The following is a 16,463-nucleotide window of genomic DNA, read 5'->3' as shown; positions in this document are numbered from 1 at the left end:
TTAAAACTTTAAGCAAAGTATTTATTTGACTCGATTATTTGCAGGTGAAGCAAGCAATGCTGATGCAACTCAAGATCCGAATCGAGAAGTAGTTGTGGATCTTTCTTTGAGCAATTTTCCCGAGATCTAAATCTTGTGTAAATTGAGTGGGTAAACATCAAGAACCACCGTTTATCGTAATTTTGACCAAATTTTGATAAGTGCTTTTGAGTTGCTACGAATTAAGTTAATGCATAATTGCATATGAATCTTGTTAGTGTTGGAACACTCATTCTTTCCATTATTGAGGATTTTAGTGTGGAGAAAACTTATATTATAGTGGTTATTCATATATGATCTTGTTTGGCTGAGTTTCTTGATCTTGAATATGCAATTGTGTTGGACCGTTTTCCACGTTGAAAGTTTAGAACTTGATTACTAGTTGGTGTGTTTAAGTTCCTTTGTGTTTTGGCTGGGTTGTCTCAGACCACTTTTCTGTATGTTTCTGCATGTTCAATTTATAAAATCAAAATTAATTTGACCACTTTCAGAACTCAGAACTAAAACCAAATTACTTCTTGCTGAAACTTAAAAGCATATCCCAACATCATACCATGTTCAGTTTATTAATAAATGTCCAAAAGAGAGACCAACAACATCTTCACTAATATTTTGATAAATCCACCATAAAGTACAACTATTTATGCACATAATACAACTACTTGTCGCATAATTTTGATAAATATATCAAAAGTAACATAATGAAAAAAAGGAGGCAAAGCAATCAAGTGCATGACATAGTAAATTTTGAATCAACATGTGTTCATACTCATGTACAATCATTGGCACCAATTTCCTATCATCTGCAAGAACTTTTATTACCTGAAATCAGCTTTCATATTGTGTTGTTTTATACATAACCCTCAAATAACAGCACAGTTGAAATAAATCCAGGATGGCATAAATGTGGAGTCCATATATCCAAAATGAATGCAACTTGCTAATGCTACAATCATATACTCCGTATAACATAACACTGTAAATAATTTGACATACAGATATATTAAGTGGTCGCCGGTCAGCCAGTATGACTCATACTCAGTTTAACCACACTACAAGAAAATCTACTGTGTGTTGCTACTAAATTTCCTCATTTGACAAACTGTGCAGTAGACATTGTTTGACACCATACCATGCTATCGCATTCTCCATGAGATAATTGATTCAATAACTAATGCAGCCATTTTGTGAATGTACAACTTTACCCTTCTCCTGCTCCAATGCAGCCATTCTGTCATAAATTTCTGTCTTTTCCTCTGGCAAATTTCAAACCCAGATTACAGTGAATAAACATCAAGAACATTGATCTAGTCAATACATACAAGGCAATTTTTATGTCTACCAAGATATTGCATACATTCTTTTTGTTTTAACAGCAAAAAACTCACACATACACCCCTTCTTTATACACCTATTTGGCCCGGTCTCAAATCTCATTTTAAGACTTAAACTCATAACCTCTTGGTTGATGGGGCCGCTAGAACCCCTGGGGGCTAAAGACCATTTATGTAATGATTAACATGGTGGAGGTGTAATCAAGGTTGCCGAACTTGGAAAAACTCGTCAAGTACTCAATAAAAAGTTCAGGCCGAGTACTCAGTCAACCCTTGGTCAACCCTCGGTCAACGGGATTACTCGGCCAACACTCGGGATTACTAGGCCAAATTCTGAAATTTGTCAAAGTCAAACTTGGTCAAAATCCGATTGCTCCCCGAGTACTCCCCCAGTTGCCAATTACACCAAAAAAGTCCCAACCAAGTATTTCCCGAGTAGCTATTTTTGCAACCTTGGGTGTATTCCAATTTTGTCACTAACTTTTAAGATGAAGGAGAAACAAACAACTTCATGATGAAGATGAAGACGAAGATCTTAGGAGCTTGGGGTTATAATCATTAACTTTTGACTACTCAAATAGAATATAAAGAAATTAAGTCACATGCACATGTTTAATAATATATTATAGTATATATACACTTAACACCATGCGAATGAACAAACACCAAATAAAGCTTATAGTGGGGACAATAAATACTAATACCAAACGAGTACAAACCTCATAATTCATGCAAAAAAGTATCTGTCCATCAAAGCTCCAGATCATACGTATCGTTATTGACTCCACCATGGACGTCCAGCCTCGTAGCAGTGGTTACCTTCATCCCATGAGATTTGACTAGCTTGCAGACCAATAGCCAGCCCAGGTTCCTTCCCGTGCTTTGCAGCCCATTCTTGAGCCGCATATTCTCGTTCAGCCTCACTATCAAACTGCTTTTTGTATCTCCCGAACGGGTTTAGCCCGGGACTGGCTATCTCTGCCATTGCAGCTGGCATATACATTGAGTCACCCACTATTGGTGCACCACAGGCAGCAAGTTGAGCTCGTATCTACACCATATACATGACATAAATCAATTTGTATGTGCTAATTCGTATAAGCGAGAGGTGGTAATATCAAGGTGTATCCTTTATGTTAGATATAAATAATATATTTATGTTTGAAATATTTATGTGCCCTATATCTATGTTTGAAATATATGTTTTATGTTTGATATATTTGTGTGTAGTATATATAAATGTTTAGATTATCCTGTAGTACCTGGTGAGTACGACCGGTCAACAAGTTGATTTTACACTCGTAGGCAAACTCTTTATTAGGCCAGTCGAAATCTTGAATTCCATATTTTGCTTCCAGTACAGCATTTGGCCAGGGAACTTTCCTACATTCTAGGACCTCAAGTTGGCACGAAATCCATTCTTTAATCAAATCTGCACATTAAAGAGACAAGTACATAATTACATATATGTAAATAATCATTTGTGCTTTACGTAACTCATGATAGTGTACAATGTTTCTCAAGTTGTTAACCTATAATTTGGTTTTGTAATCTTCATTTTAGGATGTTCAAATCCTATAACAGGTTTATTAAAACTTTTTTTTTTCCCGAAAGGCAACGATTTTATTAATAAAACTCGAAGGGCCATTAATCGGCCCAAACCAATACACGAGATACACAATCAACAATAAAACAAACAAATCACGAGGGGTTGGTTGGTTATTGAGAAAACAACCACATAACAAGATACAAGAAAGCATCTACCTATTACAGCGGAAATCACGAGAGCAGACCATATAAAACCAAGCAATAAAACCAAAACATTAACATACATAAAGTGAAGGATTCTTAAGCCAAAGCAACCAATCAAGTTTATTAAAACTTAAATTTGTCCTTTGACATAAACGCAATTTAGTGCCAACCTTATTAAACATGTATGCTATTTATTTACTGGTAGCAAAAATCAAATGATGAAAATAAGCTAGCCTAGTTACACACCGAAACTATAAAACTGCACGTCAATATAAAAAGAAACTTTAACTAATGGAAAATGATATCTAAGAAATTCTGAAGTGACTAACATTTTGGAACATACAGAATAGCATTTTATAGTATTCCTTAAAAATAATTTAAGCAGATAGAATAATGCAATCATTCACTTGCAATTGTGTGTAATCACTCACTGACAATCTACATCTACACAAATCTATTAAATGGTCAATGGCAGGTCAAAGATAGAAGTAACTTTGTCTTCTACCATAACCGTAATCTCAGAACATTCTTTTTAACAAATGCTATAATATCTTTACATATAAAAGAATATAGGATGAACCAGAACCTTCAGAAACAATTTTAGGGGACTTTCGAATAGGTTGCACGTAATGGGTCATGACCCCACATGGCACATAAGCAGCAGCAAGAGCAAGATATAGTTTCTTCACTTGTTTCTCCTGGTAAACATAATACATTTCTATCCATCACTTACAAACCTAAAAGTACTTCAACATTAAATATAAGCCACATATAGAGAAAATGTAAGTATAGAGTACCATGATCTTTTTATGAAAAACTGAACAGTAATCCTTAGTTCTCGCTAGCACAACACTGCAAAACAAAATGACGTTTGTCTTCTTCCCATAACAAAAGCTATTAATCTAGACAATGATATAATATTATATTATATACTGTAAACTTCAAGATTAGATTATACCAGCCTTCGGTGCAATTATCAATCTGATGAGTAGTCCTTAATGGAGTAGTCAATTCCAAAGCACGAGTAGCGAATGTTACACAAGTTTCTTCAATGTTGTCAGTAGTTCCACCTACCTGAAAAAAAGAAAACGTGAGTAACACCATAAAGAGTAATTTAGATAGTATATACCGTAAAATGCGATAAATATATCACTTGTTTTGGTTTAGAGGAAAAACTAGCCCATGCGTGCAGCGAAATTATGCCGCTCATGCACTTAACAAATAGATCAAGAGGAACAAATTGATTCACGTACTGATGTGCCAGCAGGCTTATTAAGGACCACATAGGACTCCGTCACAGCAATTATTCTGGACCTCCAGTCAATTTCATAGCATCTGGAGAAGATTAAAGAATTAGTCAACAATATGATCAAAACTGTCAACAAGTAACCTTATATTATAATGTTTCACATATGATCTTCGATCCTTATAAAGTTCCAATTTTTTTAGAAGTTAAACTTTATCAGAACAGTAAACATATGCATTACTTATTTGTAAAAAAACTGCAGTACCTTGGAAATCGTTTAGGACGCACATGCACCCTCACATACGTTCCTTCTTCAACAAACTGATCAACATGAGTAATCCTGTGAGTGTTTTGTGCCTCTCTTACAGTTTTTCCTTTAATTGAAACTCTCTTTCTTAAGACTGATGGTTTTGTAAATTCTTTGTACAACTTAATTTCTTCCATTGTAGCAGTTGAAGGCGGCTTTGGGCACACAAGTGCATAATGCACAGCTCCAAAATGAATAAGATCTGCAACATACCTTCAAAGTTCAAGCACATTAATCATAATATTTAATTGTTAATAAGAATAAGATAACAGAAACCACAATCAAAGTAAGAATCAATTATGACAATGGTAAAAAGGTTAATAAAAGCATATATAATTAAAGAAAATGTATTAACTCACAAACGTGGAAGATCCAAAGAGTTGGCGATAAAATCAAGAATCGGCCCTCCTTTTCTAACAACTAAATGCTCAATGTTTCTTGGTAGAGAATTTTCAGCAGGGCACGGAAGTAAGCGACCATATTCCTCATGACTGAAACAGTAAATTATTCAAGTGTCACAAATCGAGTTATCACCCAAACTTCTTTACGAATAATTCTGACTCGCGAATGGCATTACCGAAGAACTAATTATTAACTAGACATGATTTGTAACCATAAAGTACACCCATTTGAGGCATAACAATCATCCTTGAAACATAAAAGGCAGAATACTATATCAAATATGCGCATTGAAATTATCGTTAAAATTACAGTAACGTATGGAACATCAACTAAAAATAGACTGCACCTAGCTTACCTAAATCAAGTCTATGTCTTTATATTGGATAAAAATTGAGAATTCAAAGAAGTTAAATGTGGATTTCAAGTTAATAACATGAATGCAATATTAAGAAGCTTTTCATACATGTAGTGTATGTATGTATGTGTGTACTAGAGAGTGTGCATAGCAGATTCAGATAACCTAGTTAGTATATATATATCCAAATATACATGTATGTTTGTGTGTAATAATAGTACCGAGTTGAATTAGGGTTAGGAGTGGATAGAGTTGATGATGATGAAACAACAGCAGTTGAATCAGATGTGAAGGCTCTGTTTTTATGATGAAGATTGAACAAGTTTGAATTCAAAACAGAAGAAAAAGTGGTGGTTTTGTGGTGGTGATTGGTGGCGGTGGTTGTGATAGTAGCAGATGCGGTTGATAATGTTGGAATTAGTTGTAATGTAAGATTAGTAATGGTCCTCAATTTGGGAACTACTGCTGATGATGACGATGAAACTATTGCCATGTTTTGTGTAAATTTTGCAGGTGGCTTTTGGGAGTTGGGAGATGAAAGAATTGGGATTGAGTTACAGTTTTGTACCATGTGTGTTTTTCCCTTTTACAGTATCGATCCTTTTTGCAAAGTATTATTACACCGACAGTTCTTAAGTATGTACTTCATTAAAATTTAGAAAATTGTTTGTTAGAGTAAAAAAAATTTCTTTTGAATCATGTTACATGGTTTAAAATCCTTGTTTTACAGAGTGATCTTAAGATTATTTTACTTAGCTGTTAGGTGTAAAAGTGAATCTAAGTGCTTATGGTCATTTTTTCGACCATATCCTGTCTTCATTGTACGCACTCTACTCTCCGTATTTTTAGTCTTTCTAGCTATGAAAGGATGATATTAGACGTGAATCCAACTTATTTTTTGTTTCAGATTTGGGTATATAAACGTATATTGGTAAATGTAAAGCTCATAAAAGTTTAGTTCTGTTGTCATAGTAGATATGTTAAGTCTTAATAATCTTATTGTTTACGTAAATCTGACATAACAACAATGTTCAGTGTTAGCGTTGATGTGAATATTACATAATAAACTGTTTATTGGTGATTAGATGGTAGCTTTAATTCGTGTTTCAGCCATGAAAATAAACAAAATACTATAAGGATTGTGATTTGTGTTTCAACACTTTGTTGGTGGTTAAATAATAGCTTCAAGGATGAGTTGACATCTACAATATGTGTTTCATTTCCGGTGGCATATCTCTCCTTTCCTTCAGGGATTTAACCTTCCCTCATCTTTTCGGTTTAGACAGATCATTGATAGAAGTTTAGTATCTTTTGGGTGTATGTGGGCGATTCTTTGATCGAGTTTTAGTAGCGGTTTGCAAAGGTGATAGCGGGTTTGAGTTCAACGGTTTCTCGCTTGTTTCCGGTCCCTCGTTGGTGCTAGGATGTTCGCTTTGGTGGTATTTGAGTTTAAGATTTTAGATCGGTGTGTTTGATCTGTATGGTTTATTCAACAGATGTAAATCGATTGAGTTGATGTTGTATTGTTTGTTTATAGGTTTGATTTATTTGTAGTGATATATTACAATAGAATGAAGTCAATTATAGTGTGATGACCCGGAATTTTTCCAACTAAATTTAAACTTAATCTTTATATGAATTCGACACGATAAGCAAAGTCTGTAACGTTGGGTCTCAAAATTTTGGAACGATGTCCATATATTCAATTGACCTTTGACTATTCCCGACGATTCACGGACAATTGTTTGTAAATAAATGTGTGTTTGTGTGTGTGTGTGTTTGTGTATATATATATATATATATATATATATATATATATGTAAATAAATATAAGTGTATATATAATAATGCGAAATAATAAAATGCAAATTAATCAGTAGAATTAAATATGTAAAATGAAAATATATATATATATATATATATATATATATATATATATATATATATACATATATGATTGGATACATTTAATTACTAATATTATTGATATCATTACTAATATCATCGAAACTAGTTGTAAGAATTATGAACCTTGTTATTATTAATATTTTATAATTATTATCATTATTACTATTATAGTTATCATAATCATAATTATAAAAAATAATAATAATAAAATGATTTATAAATACTAAAAATTATCATTATTATTATTTGTATTACCTTGATCATTATATTTATTATTATTAAATATTATTTTGATATTATCATTATTATTAATATTATTATTAATGCTATTATTATTAGTAGTATATTTATATAATTGTTATTAATTAGTATTACTATTATTAATATTAATAATAAGTAAATATAAGAATTAAAGTGACTGATAACAGAATTCGATTCTTTCTCCATCTACTTTATTTTTTTTTCTCCATTCTCTACATCATGAATTTTGTTCCTGTCTACATATTGTTATGGGTCAACTTCAATTACGTACCAAAACAAAAACTTGTTAGAATCACAATCAACTTTATTTTATTATGTTCCCTAGAAATCAATTATTTTCATAATGCTAACAAAATCTGTTAGCAATCAAAATCAACCTTCTTTTCTTTATTTCCCTTTCTTGTGATTTAATGTCGGTGGATGAGAGTATAAGCCAATTGCTTTTGATATTTGATCAAGATATCCTATTTTCTTCTCTTTCACTTCTGCTTCTAATTGAATCTTAACTCACCTCACCTTTTACAAACCGCTCACCATCTCTTTCCTTTCCTTTCTTTCTCTCTTGTCCGGTGACACTCAAACGCCACCATCTTTCTACATTATTGTTATTTTCTTCTTCGTGAACTTTCTTCTCGATAACTATCAAACACCATTACCATCACAACCACACCATCCTAAAACAACAACAAACCTTCGATCCAACAACAAACCACCACCTTCTATAACATCTATTTTTCTGTTCCATTGTAACAAGCATGACTAAAACCACACCTTCGACTTCACGACAACTATCACCTCATCACCACGGCACATCACCTGCAACTACTACAAATAAGTTTCTATTTTACTTTTTCAAACGTGAACATCATAACAATGAAGCAAATGTTGCAGCTGCTATATCCATCGACAATCATACCCCTTTTCTATCTCCTTTTCTCTCTCATTCTGTTGAATATCGAGTGTTCTATTGGGAATTAAATACGTAAATGAGGATAAAGTTTAAGAGTATAATATTGCTGTAATAATTAAAGTGAAGAGTGAGATGTGATAAAGTAACATGCTATGCTGAAACCTTTGTCTATTGTTCCAGTATCCTTTCACCAAAACCGAACCCCACAACTATAATAAAGCTCCACTTACCTATTATTTATTCCCATATGGCACGAGATTTTTGAATAAATAAGTGGGCACCGAAATACTTTATCTTGGGTCAAGAGATAAACAAACTAGGGAATTGATTAATTGTTAAACGAGCCAAGCCACTTGGAGGTTGTTCCCCGATTATGCTGCTTACTTTATTTTTCTTTCATGTCTGCCGACCCATTTGTCCACATACATCGCTATCTTTTTTGTACAAAAATTTTTTTAACCACTCCACTAAAGAAGTATCCAAAGTTCGGTTTATACTTGGACCGAATATCACAAGATTTGGATTGTTGGGCCATGTTTGTTTAATGGGCAGATGTGTTGCGGCGGGATTATTTCCAACGAATGCTTTCCGTATTTTTTTTTATTTTTCTTCTCAATCAAAAGAAGTACATGGAACCATGATGATGATGATAGATGTTACATGATATACAGTGTGGGAGATTGATGATGATCATGATGATACGTTGATGTAAGGTGATGAATAATGTTCGATCATTACAATGAAGATGGGTACCTGATGATGAATGATGACCGTAAATAATGAGATACTCCTATTTTCGTTCGATACCAAACCCAAACTTACATGATTGTGTGATGATACATGATTATGGAAAATGATGAGGGTTAGATGATGATGAAGAAGGAGATAACAGAAAGAAAGGGTTAAAAGATTTAGTTTAGGTATTAAAACAGAAAATAATAAATATTCAAATGATTAAGGATGTTATTGGGTTAGCGGGAGGTCGCGGGTTCGAGTCCCCTCCCAGGCAGTTTATTTTTTTATGCTTCTAAGGTATAATTTGATATCTTTATTATTATTATTATTATTATTATTATTATTATTATTATTATTATTATTATTATTATTATTATTATTATTATTATTATTATTATTATTATTATTATTATTATTATTATTATTATCATCATTTTATTAAAGGTATCATTATTATTAAAATTATCATTTTTACAAAAATTATTATTTTGTTATCATTAAAACTATTATTATATTTATTATTATTAGAATTATCATTATTTTTATCAGCATTATTATTATTATCATTAATTATTCTTATTAATTTTACCATTAATATTATTTTTAACGGTATTATTATTATTATTATTATTATCATTTTTTACTACTAACATTATTATTTGATAATGCTAAAAACGAACACATAATTCATAGCATTATTCCCCAAGAAAGACAAGCTTTTAGTTGCAATTGTTCTATTTACAAGTGATATTCGTTTAAATATTAAAAGGTGAAGACAAAAGGCAGATTCGACGATTTAAAGACGCAAACGACCAAAAAGCTCAAAAGTACAAAGTACAATCCAAGAGGTTCAATTTATTGATGAGAAGCGTCTAGAAATGACAAAAGTACAAGTTACAAAACGCAAAGTACAAGATATTAAATTGTACGCAAGGACGTTCGAAAATCCGGAACCGGGACCTAAGTCAACTTTCAACGCACGACGCAACGGAGCGAAAATTACAAGTCAACTATGCATATAAATATAATATAATATATAAATAATTCTTAAAATTATATATATATTATATTTATTTATTAAAAAATCCGCCGGTAAGCTAGGAGCCAAACTTGGATGAGCTGTAATCCACTACTCCGCGATCGCGGAGCTGTGAAGGAGAAACCCTTCGAGATCGCGGAGCACACCAAAACTGGGGCCTATAAAAGGCAACGCATTCGATCGATATTTTACACTTATTTTTCTTTTGATCATACGGAAAGAGATATATATATATATATATATTATAATTTTAATTTTAATTTTAATTTTAATTCTAATAATAAGGGTATGTTAGCAAATGTTGTAAGGGTGTAAGTCGAAATTCTGTCCGTGTAACACTACGCTATTAATAAATCACTGTAAGTTATGTTTAAATTATTTTCATTAATGTCTCTTAGCTAAGTTATTATTATGCGTATTTAAGCCGAAGTAATCGTGATGTTAGACTAAATATTAAAATTGGGTAATTGGGCTTTGTACCATAATTGGGGTTTGGATAAAAGAACGACACTTGTGGAAATTAGACTATGGGCTATTAATGGGTTTTATATTAACTTAACAATACCTCGTTAATTTAATATAAAGGTTATAATTTGACGTATCTATAAATAGCCACATACGCTTAATCGGGTACGGTGGGCGGGATATCTATAAATACCAATAATTGTTCATTTTACCGGACACGGAACTGGATTAATAGTTAATAGACTTGTTGAAACAGGGGTGGATTACATTCAAGGGTAATTGGTGTAATTGTTAACAAAGTAGTAAAACCTTGGTTTACACGTAGTCGATAACCTGGTGTATTCATTAAACAAAGTATTAAGACCTTGTTACAATTCGAATCCCCAATTAGTTGGAATATTTGACTTCGGGAATAAGAATAATTTGACGAAGACTTTTGCACTTTATGATTATGACTGATGGACTATTATGGACAAATCCGTATGGACATATCGAATAATCCAGGACAAAGGACAATTAACCCATGGGAATAAACTAAAAACAACACGTTGCACATCATGATTACGGAAGTTTAAATAAGTATAATTCATTTATTTCATATTTAATTGCACTTTTAATTATCGCACTTTTTGTCATTGTATTTAATTGCACTTTTAATTATCGTACTCTTTAATTGTCGTACTTTTTATTTATCGCAATTTCATTATCGTTATTTACTTTACTCTTAAAATTAAGTTATATTTATTTTTAATATTTTACATTAGGTTTTAACTGCGACTAAAGTTTTAAAATCGACAAACCGGTCATTAAACGGTAAAAACCCCCTTTTATAATAATAATATTACTTATATATTTTTGTATTTTTATAAATATAAAATATATAGCGTTAAACTTGGCTAGATCCCTGTGAAACGAACCGGACTTACTAAAAACTACACTACTGTACGATTAGGTACACTGCCTATAAGTGTTGTAGCAAGGTTTAGGTATATCCACCCTATAAATAAATAAATAACTTGTGTAAAATTGTATCGTATTTAATAATATTTCGTAGTAAAAATATAACTATTTCGTATACACCTCGCATAACATCAAGTATTTTTGGCGCCGCTGTCGGGGAAAGCCTAAGCGAAATGCTATAAAAAAAAGATTTTTATTAAATTTTAATTAGTTTTGTAAAAATATGTTTTTAAATATTAAAATTCAAAAACATAAAAAGAAAAATAATAATAATAATAATAATATATTTATTTTTAAAAGTTTGTTCAAAATATATAATATATAAAATTATAAAGTAATTTTATTTCTATTTTAGTTTTTAAAATTAAGTTTTTATTTAAGTTATATAAATATTTTATATAAAACAGAAAAAAAATATATAAAAAATTTAATTGGGCCTAAACCCGTCGAAGCCCAACACTATTTTTAATAAAATATTAAATTGGGCCGAACTGTTTTAGCCCAGTTTTTAATCCGTAAAATTGCACTCCGCGATCTCAGAGGAGACAAGCCACATAGCTACGAGATAGCGTAGCACACCCTGACACGCCTGGTCAAACCCTAATTCTGCATTAATTACGGAGTATTATTTATTATTATTATTAAAACCCTAATTAGGGTTTAAATTTAAATTAATTAGTTTTAGTTTTTATTATTAATTTGTATTTTTAGTTTAATTAGTTTTATTAATATATAAAATTAATAGTTTTATAAAATAAATAATATAAAAATATTATTTTTATAAAAATTGTACTTTTTACAACTTTAAGTTTATTTTTATATTTTGTATCTTTTTATTCGTTTTAGCGTAATTTTTGTATTTTTCGTTCGTATTTAGTTTTAAGACATAGTTTTTGCCATAGTTATTTTTATTTCTAGATTTTTTAGGTTTTGCCGTAAAATCCCTTAAGTGCTTTTTCTTTAGACTAAGATTTAGGTGCTTTAGAATTTTGCGACGCCGTTTTTAGATTTTAGTACCTTTTTAAAGTTTTTACCGTTTTGGATAAAGAATTTCTTGTAAGCTTTAATACCTTTAGACGCAACTTTTAATTCTTAGTTTTCAGACTTTTTAAGTTTCGACGCGCTACTTTCTTATTTTTATTTTTCGACGCCTATTATTTTTTGACGTTTTTCGACGCACTCTTTTTCTTTCTTATTTCTCGACGCTCTAGTTTATAGGACATAGAATTTTTTTTTCTATTTCTTCTCTAAAATTTCAAAACGAAAAATTATTTTAAGTGGTTAAATTGATAGACATCAAAATTTTCTGGTTCGTAGTAATAGTTGGATTTGTACGTGGACCGGGATATTGGAGCCAAATAGTACTCAATTATATTGAGACCAAACGAATCCTGCCCCTCTGCTGCATCTTTTGGCTATTCAAAACTTGGGCAAAATCAGAAAAGTCTATTAATTTGATAACTTATATAATTTTTCTTATTTTTATAACTAATAGGATATTCAGTGAATGCACCGAGCAAAACGTTCACCACCTTTTGTACGTTCACCACCTGTAACTCGATCAAGACATCTAGCAAATATTGTCGCCGTTGATTTTTCTTTAGAATCGTCATCTAGTCGACCAAGTACTCCAATTCAAATTTTCGATAATCCATTTTTTGAACCCGACCTCACAATTGAGAATCCGGAGAATATTCAGGGACAATTCATAGATCCTGAACCACTAATCTTTCCTCTGGAACCACCAATCATTTAAACAGAGATTGTTGAGGAACAACCAATTAAATCAGAATCCTATAGTGATTCAGATTCAACAAATTCAATTATGGAGAATCTGGAACCTTTAAGTATGGAAGACCGAATGCGAGCTAAACGCACTGGCCAAGGTCACACAATTACTCAACCAGACATTAATGCGCCAGATTATGAAATCAAAGGACAAATCCTACACATGGTAACTAATCAATGCCAATTTAGTGGTGCGCCGAAGGAAGATCCAAACGAACATCTTCGATCCTTTAATAGGATCTGTACTCTATTTAAAATCAGAGAAGTTGAGGATGAACAGATCTATCTCATGTTATTTCCCTGGACTTTAAAGGGAGAAGCTAAAGATTGGTTAGAATCGTTACCTGAAGGGGCGATTGATACATGGGACGTTTTAGTTGAAAATTTTCTTAAACAATTCTTTTCTGTATCTAAAGCCGTGAGACTTCAAGGAGAAATTGTTACGTTCACACAAAAGCCAAATGAAACTCTATATGAGGCTTGGACCAGATTTGAAAAGTTATTGAGAGGATGTCCGCAACATGGTTTAGACACTTGTCAAATAGTACAAATATTCTACCAAGGATGCGACATCACTACAAGAAAAGACATCGATATAGCAGCTGGTGGTTCCATTATGAAGAAAACCGCAACTGACGCTTATAAAATTATTGATAACACTGCTTCCCACTCACATGAGTGGCACCAAGAAAAAGATATCGTTAGATCATCTAAAGCAGCTAGAGCCGATTCTAGCCATGACTTAGATTCCATTTCCGCAAAGATAGATGCTGTCGAGAGACGAATGGAAAAGATGACTAAGGATATTCACTCAATAAGAATTAGTTGTGAGCAGTGTGGAGGACCACATTTGACAAAAGATTGTCTCAGTATTGAATAACAATGGAACAAAGAGAGAATGTTTCATACATAAACCAAAGGCCAGGAAATAATTATCAGAATAATTATCAACCACCAAGACCAATCTACAATCAAAACCAGAATTATAACCGAAATGTTCCATACAACAACCAACAAGGTCCTAGTAATCAACAAGTATCCAATAATACTTACAATCAACAAAGACCTATTTTTCAAAACAAACCACCACAAACCGATGATAAAAAGCCAAATTTAGAAGACATGATGTCAAAGCTAGTTGAATCTCAAACTCAGTTTTTCACATCTCAGAAACAAACCAATGAACAAAATGCTCAAGCATTTAGAAATCAACAAGCTTCTATTCAAAATCTAGAATAAGAAGTAAGTAACCTAGCAAGATTGATAGGTGAAAGAAAACCGGAAAGTCTACCTAGTGATACTAATGCTAACCCCCGGAATGAAATAGCTAAAGCCATTTCCACAAGAAGTGGTATTACACTTAAACCACCTGAAATACCTGTAATTTCTGATGAAGCTATTCCTACTTCACAAGAACCACAACCTGATCAAGATAAGGAAACAGAACCAGTAGTTGAAAAGGTTAATGAAGATAACACAGTTAAGGGTAAACCTTATGTTAAACCATACCAACCACCACTTGCTTACCCGAGTAAAATGAGAAAAGAGAGACTTGAAGTCGAGCAATCCAAATTCTTGGATATGTTTAAACAAATAAATGTAAATCTTCCTTTCATTGATGTGATTTCAGGAATGCCTAGATATGCTAAATTTCTGAAAGATCTAATCACGAATAGAAAGAAAATGGAAGAACTCTCGGCTGTTACAATGAATGCTAATTGTTCTGCAGTGCTGTTGAATAAGATACCAGAAAAATTATCTGATCCAGAAAGTTTCACAATTCTATGTTTTCTGGGTAGTCTTAGTTCAATAGAAGCATTGGCAGACTTAGGTGCTAGTATAAATCTAATGCCGTATTCACTATACACTAAACTAGACCTTGGAGAATTGAAACCAACACGAATAATTATACAACTAGCTGATCGATCAGTAAAATATCCTAGAGGGATAATGGAAAATATGCTAGTTAAAGTTGGAACTTTAGTATTTCCAGTAGATTTTGTTATTCTGGACATGGAAGAAGATTCTCGAGTACCTCTCATATTAGAAAGACCATTCTTAAACACAGCTAAAGCAATAATAGACGTGTTTGGTAAGAAACTTACCTTAAGTATAGAGGACGAGAGTGTTACCTTTTCTGTGGATAGAGCCATGCAACAACCGCAATCTGCAGATGATACATGTTATTATATTCAAACTATAGAATCACATGTAGAATTGTTAGAAGAATTTCCAGAATTACAAGGAACAGGAGAATGTTCTTTAGGAGAAGGAACTGAACCAATTGATGAAACTGAAATGTTAGCTACTTGATGTCAAAGCAGAGGGTTATAAAATATTATTAAATTTTACAAGGAAAATACTATTAAATACGATACAATTTTACACAAGATATTTATTTATTTATAGAATGGATATACTTAAACCTTGCTACAACACTTATAGGCAGTGTACTTAATCGTACAGTAGTGTAGTTTTTAGTAAGTCCGGTTCGTTCCACAGGGAATCTTTAATCAAAGCTTAACGCTATATTAGTTTTATTTTATAAAAATACAAATATATATATAAGTAATATTATTATTATAAAAGGGTGTTTTTACCGTTTAATGACCGGTTTGTCAATTTTTAAAACTTTAGTCGCTGTTAAAACCAAATGTAAAATATTAAAAATAAATACAAGACTTAATTTAAAGCGTAAAGTAAATAACGATAATTAAATTGCGATAAATAAAAGTGCGATAAAATAAACTTGCGATAATTAAAAAGTACGAAAATTAAAAGTGCAATTAAATACAAAAACAATAAATAAAAGTGCGATAATTAGAAGTGCAATTAAATATAGAATAAAGGAAATTAAATATGAAATAAAATAATTATGCTTATTTAAACTTCCGTAATCATGATGTTTGACGTGTTGATTTTAGTTTTATGCCCATGGGTTAATTGTCCTTTGTCCTGGATT

The 16,463-nt window shown here is 31.8% G+C and overlaps 1 protein-coding gene across 1 annotated transcript; it reads right to left on the bottom strand.

Moving 5' to 3' along the window:
• Positions 1 to 854: 854 nt before the first annotated feature.
• LOC139843504 (RNA pseudouridine synthase 6, chloroplastic-like) lies at positions 855 to 5,963 on the bottom strand. The gene is made up of 10 exons (XM_071833602.1): positions 5,657 to 5,963; positions 5,038 to 5,169; positions 4,637 to 4,891; positions 4,379 to 4,460; positions 4,084 to 4,199; positions 3,923 to 3,977; positions 3,712 to 3,823; positions 2,636 to 2,805; positions 2,093 to 2,424; positions 855 to 1,295 (listed from the first exon to the last, which is right to left on the bottom strand). The coding sequence occupies exons 1-9, from the start codon at positions 5,926 to 5,928 to the stop codon at positions 2,149 to 2,151; spliced, it is 1,470 nt and encodes a 489-aa protein (XP_071689703.1). The 5' UTR covers positions 5,929 to 5,963; the 3' UTR covers positions 855 to 1,295; positions 2,093 to 2,148.
• Between the last annotated feature and the right edge of the window lie 10,500 nt (positions 5,964 to 16,463).

Source organism: Rutidosis leptorrhynchoides, chromosome 4 (genome assembly GCF_046630445.1).
Source record: "Rutidosis leptorrhynchoides isolate AG116_Rl617_1_P2 chromosome 4, CSIRO_AGI_Rlap_v1, whole genome shotgun sequence".
NCBI lineage: Eukaryota > Viridiplantae > Streptophyta > Magnoliopsida > Asterales > Asteraceae > Rutidosis > Rutidosis leptorrhynchoides.
Note: the sequence above shows the minus strand (reverse complement) of the source record. Positions and strands in the feature narration are given on the sequence as shown.